The sequence below is a fragment of the Seriola aureovittata genome, chromosome 5 (assembly GCF_021018895.1).
Source record: "Seriola aureovittata isolate HTS-2021-v1 ecotype China chromosome 5, ASM2101889v1, whole genome shotgun sequence".
Lineage (NCBI taxonomy): Eukaryota > Metazoa > Chordata > Actinopteri > Carangiformes > Carangidae > Seriola > Seriola aureovittata.
The window spans coordinates 1868279-1882703 of NC_079368.1; the positions used below are offsets into that span (position 1 = coordinate 1868279).

At 39.5% G+C, this 14425-nt stretch overlaps 1 protein-coding gene across 3 annotated transcripts in view; it reads right to left on the minus strand.

Annotated features, from left to right (window-relative positions):
* The window catches only part of abca2 (ATP-binding cassette, sub-family A (ABC1), member 2), a 101260-nt gene extending 87352 nt beyond the window's left edge, over positions 1 to 13908 (minus strand). For all 3 annotated transcript variants that reach the window (XM_056376315.1, XM_056376313.1, XM_056376312.1), the window contains exon 1: positions 13448 to 13908. In XM_056376315.1, the coding sequence (XP_056232290.1) occupies positions 13448 to 13513 (66 nt within the window). In that variant the 5' untranslated portion in view covers positions 13514 to 13908. The remainder of the gene's footprint in view (positions 1 to 13447) is intronic.
* Between the last annotated feature and the right edge of the window lie 517 nt (positions 13909 to 14425).

A 14425-nucleotide genomic window follows, 5' to 3' on the forward strand; every position in this document is an offset into this window, starting at 1 on the left:
GTTTCATCGAAATACTCAATGCATATTCAGAGGACACAGAAGAAAAAGACCAGACCAGAAACAGAGAGGGATGATTCTAGGATCCTGAAGGACTACTGAACCCAGACAGTGAAGTTGATCTATATGCTCTCCAGTGGAATTTCCTACCCCAGCTTCAGAGGCACCTTGCCTTATTCAAACAGGGATGGAATAACCATAAACTGTGGATGGAGAGCCAATACATGAAGTTTTAGCAGAGCACTGCTGTCAGGAGGAAGCAACAAGAAACTGCAGTCAAACTGCAGTTTTCAGCAGGAGCACCATGGTATAAAGGAAGTCTTTTTGCATTAAAGTTTCATGTAAAGACTCACACAAAAGAAATTCATAATATCAGTCAATAATTTATGCACTACATTTTTTCTGTCCACATGCACGGTATGTGGCAGCCTTACCATCTTCATCTTTACTGGTATCTTATAGAAACCCTATTTTTGTGCTGCAACTTTCCCAATCACCCAACTGTATGTTTAAGCTTTGGTACGGCTGAGCTGGCCAACATGTCATTTTCATGCATCTCTAGATCTCTCTTGGTATCTGTAGAACTGTAGCAGAACTCTCATTGATGCATGTCTTGCTTGCATTTTTAATGATGTGGGTAACTGACACCTTGTTCCCTCGGTTGGATGAGGAGTTTGTTGTAGAGGAACAGTGGCCTGCCAATACCACTGAGGAACTGTGTGTGCCGGAGGTTCAGCTGCTACACCACCTTACTAATCAACACCCTTCCCTCTCCAGATGCTGCCTCCTCTGATGCTTTATCTCTTTACTGTCAAACGGTTCACACAGTTTATGGGAGGAGTATATTCTTAAGACATACTCTGTAAAAACTGATGGACAGACTGGTTACTCACACGGTATAGGCCACCAACTCTGGACTTGGATTCTTGTTGCTTCCAGTTAGTGTTGGGCAGTTGGGTTGATCAGTTACATTGTAGTGTGTAGCTAGGTTAAGATACGGTGACTACAAAGGCCGTAAATACAGTATGACTGACTAATGTTCCTAATCATTAAACCATTTTATGAAACCTCATGTCCAGTGAATTGCAAGAATTTAATGTTAGATCTTTTTCTCTTGCCATTTTCATTCAAACCTCTGGTCACTTGTACCTGCTCAGCATTTATTCACATGCAACAATGCATGTGTTTTGTAGCGTGTTATGCAGCATGCCTGTACAGAATCAGCTAAATTATTAGATAAAAGGACTTTTGAGTTATAGCGAATCAATGATTTTGTTCAGTCTGCAAAAGACAGTTGAGTCTGTACAGCTGATACATTCTTGTATTTATTGTCCAAGCTTCGGTTATTAAAGACAAACAGCAATGAACTACAGCTATTTCAACATAGACCTGTTTTTTTCATTTGGCGATAATAAGTTGACAGGAAACATGCTGTTGTAACAAACTGATTTACGATGAGACACAAAAGTAAGGTGGAAGCTTTCAGCCATCCCTCTACCTGCTGCTGACCACTCAGGGTGTTAGTGTGCAGCCCTAGCCCTGCTTCTTATTGTGATGAATGTTACCGTTGTCAGCACTGAATATCTTAAGGATTATTAGGAATATCTTAAAGATTGGAATAGAGCACAGTTATATGTTCACCTAAGTTTTGGAAGTTATGTTCAACACAGACTATCAATATCATAACAGTATATAACTGACAACTCACATTGTTTCATTAGCCAATTTTCAATTGATGCAATATATGCCTATGCATTGACATTTTCTTAATGTTTCTACATTTAGATAGTAAGGACTCTGGAAGACAAGTATCCAAAACTCAGAGGGCTTTCCCATGGCTGGCTGTTTTGCAAAGCATCATGTACTTTGTCTCAGAACTCACTTTTTTATTTCATGTTTGGGAGAATAAATAAATTTACTTTGCCTCCTTGTATCTTTGTTTAAAAGTCTGAAACAGAACATCAAACGCACCACTGCTTGGTTGATATGTGAGCTGTGAAATTGCTTTTGTTGTAGTACGACTCTCTGAGGAGTAAAATCCACAATCAATCCACTTGTAACATTCTTGTTTGGTCTTCTCAAAACCACCATTAGACTTCTAGTAAGTACCATGAGAAGTGAGCACATCACCCATGATCTGTCCATGGGTTGTCTCTGGACATACTCTCTTCTTGAAAAGTAGGTAATTGCTGTCTCTGACTGCTATCATTGTCTTTAACACTGCACTATGTTGGTTCATTAGATGTTTTATCAAATTTCCTGTGTTAAAAGAGCTGTTTTTCACTCTGTACTCTTGGCAGTTTAGCAGAGCTTGCAGTATTCTATTCTTATCTTAAAATATCTCCATACCTGCTGGCAATTGTACTCCTCCACCTACCTACTCAACCAATTTAAGGTTACAGTCTTCTACAACTGGCAACACACATCAAACTACTGAGGTTGCTTTTTCAAACCCTATTTTTTCTTTTTGCCATTATTTGACAGCAGTAGAGAGGCAGGCAGTAAACATGGCGGAGAGAGAGGGGGAACGAAGGTCCCCAGCCATATTGTTCATTTTGTCAATGAGATGATGATGAGACAGCATCAACATCAACACTAACTGTGACACACTGTGCAATATTGATATGACTAAAATGTAGATTAACAAGACCAGAGTCTAAACCTAAACCTAGTCTATGTCTGGACTATGACGTTGTCTGACAAAATCACCAAACACATGAAATGAAATGAAAGACACAAAGACTGAGCTGTGGTTTCAGCTGGATTTACTGTAAAATGATCAGAGAGAAAGTTACAGACTCTTAAAGTTATTTTTTTAGGCTTTTGTCTTTATTTCAGCCACCATGAGAGAGAGAGAGAGAGAGAGAGAGAGGACAATACGCAGCAAAGGGCCACAGGCTGGACTCAAACGGGTCATCACAGCACGGACTAAGCCCAAATGTGAAAAGTGTCTCTGTTTGATATGGAAAGTTGGTCATAGTCGTTAGTATGAAGCCTTGTTACGGATGACTTCTCTCTCTCTCCTGCCCTCTCGCTCAGTGTGTCTTATGTCTAGTTATTCCTCTGCCTCCTTTAGTAATAATTTTATAGTCTATTATAATCTATATAATAGTTTATTTGCTGTAATGTAATTTAGCCCAGCCAAAAACTAAAATCTTGAGGAGATGAAGTTACATAGTAGAGCCCGACCAATTTATCAGTCTGACGACTTTATTTTTATAGTTATTTTATTTAACTCCCAGTGAAGTTTACCGTTTCAGTGCACTGATGTCATTCTGGACAATAAAGTTTATTGTTAAACTGTAAAATAGCCTGCTGTCATCACATGTCTTTTTCAGAAGTGTTTATATAGATTAGGACTGCACCTAACGACTATTTTTTTATTTAATTACTTTTTCAATTAATCTATTATATTTTATTACTTGATTAATATCAATAATAAATATATGATATAGTGCAATGTAATCTACATTTAGCAACAACAAAATATTGAAATAATGAAAAACAAAGTAAAATTCAAGTCTGGAGGAATACCTAAACACTTTAGTTTAGCAGTCTATGAGAAAATCAACTTACAGTAAAAATAGTGCAATTTGAGTAACCTAAACTTTTTGAAACAGGAATTATCAAAACTAGTAGTTTAATCAACTCTCAGTAACAAACAACCCCAAGCACATACACAATGTCCCCTTCTTTCTCTCCCCTCACTCCCTCCCTCCTTCTCTCCCTCCCTCCCTACTCTTCTCTTCCTCCTGCCCTCCTCCCCCATCCTTCTCTCTCTCCCTTCCTCCCTCCTACTCCGCCTCTTCCTCTCCTTCTCCCTTCCTCTCCCTCCCTCCTTATTTCCTCTTCTCCATCTTTCTCTATTTTCCTCCCTCCTGCTCCCTTCCTGTAATATAGTTAGGCATTGCGGTGGAAGAAAGTGAGCAGGTCCACGTGCTCCGAGGTCAGGCGTGCTCTTGTTTTTTTGTCAGCTGAAGAGAGGCGTTCAGATGGAGGAGATGTGGCAGGGGCAGATAGGTATGATTTAGCCAGAATAGCTGCATTGTCCTTCCACCATTGGAGTGCGCTCTTATCCGTTGCAATACATTCTTCATTCATTCCAAAATACATGAGTACCTCATTCCTCACACATTCTTCTTCCGGGTTATTGTCTTCCTCAGTGCTGTGCTCCTCTGAGTCTGAGCCCAGCATCTCATCCAGCACAGGCCTTTGCCTCCTCTTTGAAACTTGTGTCTTGGCCCTGGCTGGGCCATCCTGCTCCACACTTGCCTGTTGAAGCTGAAGAGCCTGAAGTTTTACTTGCACCTTTAGGGCTTCATGTGAGGGCAGGAACTTCAGCTTGCGAAACCTGGGGTCAAGGGCAGCAGCAATCACACACTGTCTCTGAATTTGCAGCTGTTTGGAAAGAGCTGACAGAAGCAGACTCAAAGGAGGTTTTCTGTGTGGACTTCTGGAGGCCTTTTACCAGTGGAGGTAGAGCAGAGACTGTTACATAAGCTTCACTGCTGCTCCAAGAGGCGACTCACCATGTAATAGGAACTGTTCCATCTTACAGGTACGTCTTGAATCAACTGCTTTCACCAGCCTGATATTTCTTCTCAATCAGATCCTTAAAGTGGCACCTGGAGGGAAGTGTGTATCCTGAATGAAATGTGTTGACCATCTCATGAAAGCCTTGACCCTCCACAATAGCAAGGGGTCTCGTGTCTTTAAAAATCATCTGTAAGATGCTGTTAGGAAGCTCAGCAGACATCTGGGATGGATTTAGGCTCCTTTTGTGGAAAAAGTCATCCACAGTGCTTTGTCCAGTCCTGCAAAACAGACACATAAAGCATATGGGAATATATATAAGTGTCGTATTTTAAAATCTTTTATAATTTTTCACTGCTGTGTTATACTAATAATACATACATCGATTAAACAATTCACTGTATGTAATTGCAACAGTTTCCCTGAACTGGATTTCATTTCTTAAACATGGCTTATGGAGAAAAGAGCAAATGTAAAACGGCCGAATAACAATGTGAGATGATGTAACGTTACGTTTAACAGCAGCAGCAGTGATGCAGAGGGGGACAAATATTTAACATTAGCAAATCAATTACTTCAAACACCAACACATTCCTCGTGTTTATAATCCAAATATCTATTATGTTTGGGGGAAGGGGGGGGTAAACTGGACTTACAGTGCCGTCTTGCTCCCGCTGCCATTTTGAGAAATTGCCCCGAGATGCTTCCGCTTCAAGTGCTCCAGCATGGCGGTAGTAATGCTGTGATAGGCCATTTCCAGTTTGGAGAGCTTGCAGAGCACCATGATGTTCTGTCTCTGCTTAAAATATTCAAAATATTCCCACACCCATGATGATCATGGGCAATGTTCTTTCGCTTCAGCTTGCTCTTCGGTGTCCATGCTCTGACAATGCGCAGCCATCTTACTTCCTCCTTGCAACGCGTCGACAACATTACATAAATCGACATGTCTCCCCAGCCCTAATATATAAATATCGGCCGATATATCGATATCAGAATTTTTTAACTCCCTAATATCGGTATCCCCAGAAATCCAATATTTCTGACGATCTTTCCCCATGTTCCTTATAATTTATTATTTATATGTGCATTTATTGTTAATAGTTAAAATTGTTGATAGCACTGAAACAAATTATGAGTACTTGTAGTACAAACAGTATTTTTTTATTTACCTATAAAAATATGAAGACAAGGGAATACTGCATGACACATGGGTGTCAGGCTACAGCAGCATGAGGAAGGGATGATGACATCATCACAAAGGCAGAATCAGAAAATAAGGTTTATTGCCAGGTAGGTTTTTACTTAGAAGTGCAGTATCCAATAAACATATTAACAGGAAATAACAATAAAAAGGTAAAATACTGCAACAAGCAAAAAGATAAATATACATAGATACACATATTAAAAAAATAAAACTATGAAAAAACTATGTACAAAAGTGTTGACAAAACTCCTGCTGAGCAGGATGTGCAGAAGATCACAGTATAGACAATATGTGTTCTGTGCAGGGATAATACTCTGAGGTGTTACTGTAATGTGGTTGTTGATGGTTGATGAGGCCAGACACAGAAGAAAAGGCAGGTGCTGGTCCAACACTGGGGAGGACTGGACTGGACTTCTGGTCCTGATACAGACAAACATGTGAGAGGACAATTAGTTTAGATCATACAAGTTCTTTATATTCAAACATGTTAGGTCTGCTGTGTGTCTACAATAAATAACAATAATAATAATAAATATGAATTAGACAGTGGTACAACTGTGGTATAAATATTCATTATTATGAATCAGCAGTATGAACATGTATACACTGTGGCTCTGATATAATCACAGTGGGATAGACGAGTGGTGCAGAGTGGAGCAGGGTGACAGCTGAGGGGAAGAAGCAGATCTGAACCTGTTGGTTCTGGAACAGGCTAAATTCTACTAAATCGCTAAAACTTCTGTCGACATCATCAATCATACATTTATGCCACTTGAAATGTTTGTCAGTATGGTTTGTCATTTGTACTAATTATACTTTTCACTACAGACCAACATTAGATGTTACTCACCGCTGTCTCCAGCGGCGGGAAGCCACACCAAGATTTACTCTTGTTTTCTTCTTTTCTTTGCAGTTGAACGTGGTTTCTTGTCGGAGCAGTCTTCGGGATGGAGATAAAGAACGCTTTCTAGGCACTTCAGCCATCTCTGCGTATCTGTGATGCTAGTCAGGAGCTTTTTTTTTTAGTCGGGAGCTGTTGTGTTACTTCAAGCTCTGGAGGAAGTTTTTCTTCGTCGCGGGACTGTGGGCGGACTCGATGCTAAACTGACTCACACAACATCTAGTGTCATAAAGTGGCATTACAACACGGTTCGGGACACAGCTAGTTTGTTTGTATGCTCAAATTAGTAAATATCTCTGAAATACAATAGATGGAGGTCTTGGTCATGACATTATCACTGTGGCTCCTTCACATGCTGTTGATAGTGTTAGTTCATTTTTTGAACATTTTTAACTAAAATTCTGGTCAGATCTTAAACACTACACCTTTAAAGCCATATGAAGCTAACTACTAAAGGCAGTGGTATAACATTATCTATTAGCATCTCGCAACAATGGAACATTGCTATATTGTGTGCAGATTTGGATTTAGTCTGAAAGTCAGTAGCCCAATGAATTCAATTCAATCAATCTACACTCAATAACCTGTAATGACAAAGTGAAAACAGAATTTTAGACTTTTTGCAAATTTATGAAAAAGAAAACTAAAATATCACATTGATATAAGTATTCAGACCCTTTGCTATGACACTTGAAATTTAGCTCAAGTGTATGGAGGTAGATTTGTCTCAACATTATGTGGGAACAGATTCACAATCTGTGTGTTTCCACAAATACAAAAAATGAATTTGTTAATTCAAAAATATCTGGAAAATACAAAACAGACCTGCCAATACACAAATTCCACGATAAAAACATATGAATGTATTTGAATAGGTTCAATTCATTTACAAATAAATGAAAAATGTGAATATCTCTCGTTTGCAACTTTCAAACAGGCACTTGTGAATGAGTTTTCAATTTTTGAAACTCAATTCCATGCTTGTGGATTTTCACAAATGCTATTCCAATTAACAAATAAAAAATGTATTCATAAATGCCACTTGGCCACAAGCTTTCATCCACATCACACCTTGAGTCTCCTGCAACACACCTTGGAAAGAATCTTTTCTCCCTGTGTGATATATTCTGTTTTAGCAACCTGAATGTGCAAAGTACAAGTAGTAACCAAAGGTTTTTAAATAAATAAGTGGAGTAAATCACATGAGCTTCACCGGTGTTATTTGGTATATTAGAACAGAGCTAAGCTAGCTGTTTCTCTATACTTCCAGTCCATATGCTTAGATAAGAGAATCTAATGCAGCTGTCTTTAACTACTTTATATACTGCTGGCTAGTTTAATCAAGAATGCATCATATCATGTCATCATTTAATGTCATAAATCTGTATTTATATAGTATCTGTTTGATTGAGTAATAAGAAGTATAATATTTACCTCTAAAATGTAGTGGACAAAGTTGTATAAAGTAGCATAAAATGGAAATACAAATTTGAGTAAATGTAGTTAGTTACTTTCCATCACTCAACAATTTTAAATTCCATTATGTACAGTATGTGTGTACCCTTCTTCTCCCAAATCCTACTTGATCATTTTTGAATTCTTTATGCAACTGGGCCACGATGTTCCTCTATGTATTAACTTGTGTCTTACCTCAGGTAAGTGCTGACTACATCATTGTGCTGCGATCAGTCCACAGGACAGCTGTAGTCAGGCTAAAGTAGAGCAGCATGATTATAAATCTATAGGCAGGAATGATGCAGCTGTTGCTATTATTATTATTACAGAGGCTCTCCAATGCAGTTCTCTTGCCTCCTCTCAGTTTGATGTCTGACGGTAGATGGGCTAAAACTGGCTGCCCCCCCACCCTCCCACCCACAGACACAAACACAAACAGGACACCAGTAATGGCAACCAGGAAGCCAGAGGACAGACCCATAATCTTGCACAACTTCAGTCACACCGTGTCTACACAGGAGGCGTATGGCATGAGCAGCAGTTAGCAGAGGAGCAGCAGCAGCTTCAGTCCACACAGGATGCGTTCAGGCACAGTATTGACAGTAGGTCACCCACATTTTGGTAGTGCTCAGACCCCACAGACAATCACTGTAGTTACACACATGCATGTAGCACGAGCTGTCAACACGTGTGAGACCGACAACTGAAAAAGCTGAAGGATATGGAGTGGCCAACTAGTGGGAGGGACATGGACCACCCAAAGAAACATTTTGGCCGTGAAAGCCAAAATGTGGTGCCACCATTCCCATCATATATACTGATCTTAATTATTGCATATTTTAATGAGTATGCCTTACTAATTGTAAGCTTGTGGTGAATTAGGCTATGTTCACACAACTACAATTTAGCTTTAAAACAGATCTCTTTTGCTATGTTTTTGCCTACCGTCCACACTGCTCTGAAAACGGAGACTTTTGGAAACACTGCTGGACCTGATTTAGTTTGAAAACTACGGGGTTGTGTTGTAGTCTGGACGGGTGAAAACGGAGACCTATGAAAGCAATCACATAGACACCCATGATCGCTCCGTGATTGAGTCTCATCAGCCTCAACTACCAGTGGTGAATCATAGATGCTCACAAGTTATTTTTTTTCGAGTCCAAGTCAAGTCTCAAGTCTCTTCTGGTTGTAATAAGCATTCTGCCCCCTGCTGCTGCCATACGCTCTGCTGACAACTTCATCACCATATCTTACGTACTGCATCATCATCACTCCCTTATCTATAAAGTTATACATGATACTAAGGGAGAGAACAGGGATGGAGTGGGAATAAAAGTCAGCCCAAACTTTTGACTTGGACTGACCCACCAGAACACGCCTGGAGACACCGTCGGATACGGTGTCACACTTCACAAGAATCATGTAGCAAACAGAGGAGAACAAACCGAGGAGAACACGTCAAAAAGAACAATCAGCACTTTAAACTGTGGTGCTTTTTGTCACTTTCCTCTGTATAAATTTGTAGTTAATAGTAGTTATAGAGAAAAGTTCAGCCTGGACAGTGCAGAACTAAGAACAGTGTGACGGATGAACAACAGGCTGCACTGGCTCATATTTCAAATTGTCTTTCCTTAATGTGTACAGTTTGTCCTGCACTGGCTGTGTTCTTTGTTGTGCATTTGTGTGTTTTATTTAATGTCTAATCTCTGTGCCTTTTAAATTACCCCCTAGGACTAATCAAGTTTATCTTAATGTCAAGAAGACTGTGCTATGTTTTTGAAAAAAAAGGGCAAATTTGGATATTGACCTTGAGTTTCGACCTTGAGGTCGTACACGAGTTGAAATACTTGGGAATCATTATCTTCACATTTAATCCAGATTTGGAGAACATTGGAACATTGGAGAAAAATAAGGTGTGCCAATTTTAAAAGGCTACAGCTGTTTCTATATAAATGTTCCAGATACATAATCAACATTTCATGTCTGCTGCATTTTTTAAGTCTGTTTATGTTTTTGTCATTTTGTCATGTTTGTGTGCTTTCTGCAAGCTGGTTTCTGCACTTTGGCCAAGGCTCATCAATGAGGGAGGAAGCTCCACTCTGTAACAACACTGTTCAGGGATAAGTCTTCTCTTCACCTGGTCGTGTCAGTTTCAGGAGTCACATTCTCCTAGCTACATGTTTTTGAATCACTTATCAATCATTTAAGCCAATCAAGTAGATTGCAGAAGTGCCTAGTGAAAAATAAGGTGTGCCAAATGTATTCATAAATACTGCAGCAGATGACATGCGGTCATTAATGAGAAATTGCTTGTCCGATTATCACAAAACTCACAGGATATGTTTCATAATATCGAACCACGTGTGTGAAACTATTTAGAAATGGCGGAATAAGGAGCCTGTACATGAGCCTGGTGCAAACTTTGTCATAAATCAGTCAGTTTGCCCAATTGTCACAAAACTTGATAGATATTTATGTTGAACTAGTTTGTCAATTACCAATGGGGGGGGGGGGGGGGCACAAAACTTTTCCATATGGCTTTATAGTATATTATCTTTCTAGGGCTTTTATTTTGAAACTGTTGTTTTGTTCTGTCCTAACGGCTTAATGATTGATTGATACTATCAGTTCAACAGTTAAATATCCTGGGACATCGTTAGCATCTGTCGTGACGATCCTCTGTCGAGGACTGAGGTCGGCCCGTTTATTCTATTTTGAGGTTTAACGTCAGTCCAACTCTGTCGTGTGAGCAGTAGTCTGGCTGTTCACACACATTACTCAGTGATTCTGCTCCTCTGCTCTCACGTAAATAGTAATGACCTCATGGATGTGGGTTTCGCTTCTTTTGCAACAATGAAGTTAAAAGGACCATCATCCTTTGTGATGATCTGACAGGAGTGGCTTTCCTGTGTGTGTGTGTGTGTGTGTGTGTGTGTGTGTGTGTGTTTGTGTGCGTGTGTGTGTGTGTCTTTGTCTGTCTATCTCACACTCCTGATCATTCTGGTCCACTTTAACCCCTGTGTATTGGTATTTTTAATGGGTTACAGACACTCATCTATTCTAAATAGTACATTTTAATCTTGTCAGGTAATGGTTGGTTAACGAGCGTCACCTATAAGTAAGAAAAAAAACATCCCTAGTCTGCAGTAAAACAAATCATTACTTATTCAGTGTGTTGTCAGCCTAACAATGGCAGAATACAGTGAGTCATAATGGAAACGATGTCACTGGATGGATGTTGTCTGTAAAATTTACAGCTAGTGTCACAACCTAACCTTTGAGAATTGCTGTACTGTCATTCGCCTCTCATCTTTATAATTGCTGATGAATTGCACACACACAATCACACACAATCAAGAGATTAATGATGTTACGATGAACCATATGGAGACAGTTGACTGCTAATGCATGACAGCAATAATTTTACTTTTTGCAGCAGCGAATACTTAAACAAATCACTATATCAATTACAGTAATGAGCGCAAATGAGCTTTAACTGACGCTTGCAGCATATTTAAAATATGAATTTTTAATGTGGAACAATTTGGTAAAATATGCAGATGCCAGACTAGTTTTTTTAAATACTGAATAGTCTTGGTCCTTCCATTTTGACTGTTTTTTGTCAAGGAAGTAGGCACACTAGACATGCTGATAGACATGACTGCCTAATTTACCTGGTCACCTAGGTGACTATTGGCCTTCTCTCTCCAAGCATCACATTACAGGAACGCACTTCCAGCTGATTTGAAAGACTTTACAACAAATGGCAGTTTTGCTACAAAGTTGAAAATCTGGTGACTGGAGAGAAACAAGAGCGTCAACATGATGTATGATATATTTTCATCCTGCACTGTCCTTTAATATCTGAGTGCCATATGTGATGTCTAATGATGGCTTGCCCCACCAAAATCTTCATCTGCCACTGCTGCAGAGGAGGAGGTTAGAAGATACCCAGAAGTCACACCACTGTCACTCACAGAGCACCCACTACTCTGGTGTAAGTCACATGAGCAAGTCTGGCCTTCTCTGGACAAACTGAAAAACAGGTACCTTTGTATCCCAGGTATTAGTGTCTCAGCTGAGGGTGAGTCTAGAGACACCATCACAGCAGAGAGGAGCACCCTGACCTCAGAGCATGGGCTCCTCTCTGTCCTTCACTGTCCAAATGTCCCAAGGCCAGCAGCAAACAATAGCACATTTTATTTAGACTACACATTTTAATTCATTTCAATTTAACATTATTTGTTTAATGTAAGACTATGTTTTTTTTTGTTTTGTTTTTTTTGTTTTATTTCATTTCAATTTAACATTAATTTGCTTTCAAATTTCCCAGTTTCTGAAGGAGCTGCTAACTTTTGCTGGACAAGTTACATTGTTCAATATACATTGTTCAGTCGTTCACACACAGACTGTCATACAAACAGTTTATGAACTTTATCTTGTTAGATAAACACATGTTGAAAAACTATGAATAAATCGCAATAATAAATCGCAATATATGTTATGATATGTCAGCATATCACTAAATGTTTAAAATAGCAATAATGTTGTAGAAAGGCTTAAGTATAATGATGATATATCATGAGGCCTCTGGTGATTCCCACCTCTAATAAATACATTTGATTTGATGTGGTTAGACAACAGATACTGTCAAATGATCATTCGCTCTAAAAACAATGTATTATTATCCTCTGTGATTATAACTTAAATCCTTCAGTCAGAACTGAAGTGGCAACAAGCAAAAACATATGTATAATATTCCTAATCCCCTTCAAAATTAGTCACACATCACTACATTTATATGCTCTCTCTCCAGAATTCTTTCCATCAAGTCTGACAATTGAACAATGTTATAGATGTTTTGAGGTTAGTATGAATAATTTCAAATGACTTTAGCATATCTATGATAGCAACACCAGGCCCTTCAAATTATCTGCAGCTTGTGGACAGAATAAAATAAAAACTTGAGCTCATGACAACACATCCTGGGCTCATATTCACTGCATAGGCCTATTCCACATTCAGGCTGTTATTAAACTGTTGTTTGTCCACTAACAACAACCTGTTTGACAGAATAAGCACAATCAGAAAAAGCAGTCTCCCAACAACACCCTGCCAGTGAACCAGTGTGGACATCATTATCACGTTCCCTCTGAAGCTCACTGCAGTGTTATTCTAATGTGTGATGGGAACATTTGCAGAGACAGGTACTGGGAGAATTAGCCCAAATAACGGCTGTGGACGATGCAGCAGCAGCGGAGCAGCTGAACCGACGCCCGTCTGCTCTCCATAGACGGACAACCACACACGACTTTAAAGCATTTCACAGACTGTCATATGAACAGATGTCTTACCGGCCCCCGCCTCTTCAGAGAGATGTTCTTCCACAGCAGGAGATGGAGCTGGTGCAGAAATCCCATTTTGCCTCCCACTTCTGCTCCAGTGTGTCCTAATTTTACCACATTAGCATACAGGCGGTGGCCTGTGACGAGGTTTAAATAACCGGAGAATCTCTATCCCATCCCCGGGCATCCATGTGCCTGCTCTGTTCCTGCGCTGAGATGTGTCGGCCTTCACTAATAACAAATAATATGACGCTTGTCTCCACAGTTTGTTGGAGAAGAAGAAAGATTATGAGCGGAAACAGGTGCTGGTAGAATTAGGCCACAATGACAGTAAAAAGCGTAACGACACTGTTTGTATTCCGTCTGTCATTCTCCGTGTGTCGGTCCATCACCGGCCAGCGTTTCCCCGGTGTCTGATTAGCTTTATTCCGTATGACTGTACTGAGTTGGAGCAGGTACCAGCGGGAACAGCATCACGTGAAGCGAGCCAGAGTAATGAAAACCTGCACTTCCGATCTGCCCTTTCAAAGCAAAAGCCAGAATATTTTGACTAGACACCAAACAGGTGGATTAAAAAAATGATTATTATTATTTTTAAATTTTTAATATTCTTTCAAAAAAAATCCATTAATGGTTATGCAGTATTTGCTGTAAATTATGTTTCCTGCCTTCTCCATACTGTCAAAAGTAAACTCTTGGAAAAATACTAAAGCCTTTATTTATCTATTTACTGGGCTGAAAGTATTCAAATTCACATATTGAGTCTGTTTACTGGAATCAGCCTGTAAAAGACCAACTTTGTACCCACTCTGTACCCAGTCTGTACTGGTTGTTTGTCAGAATGTAAACTGGTTGTTAGATACATGGAGTCCCACAAAAAATACTGTGGAGATGAACATATTAATTTGTTTAATGGTAGAGATGCATCATGATGTGGGAAAAAAGACTCAAAGATGAACTGTTCAGATTTTGGTGGACGAAGATCAA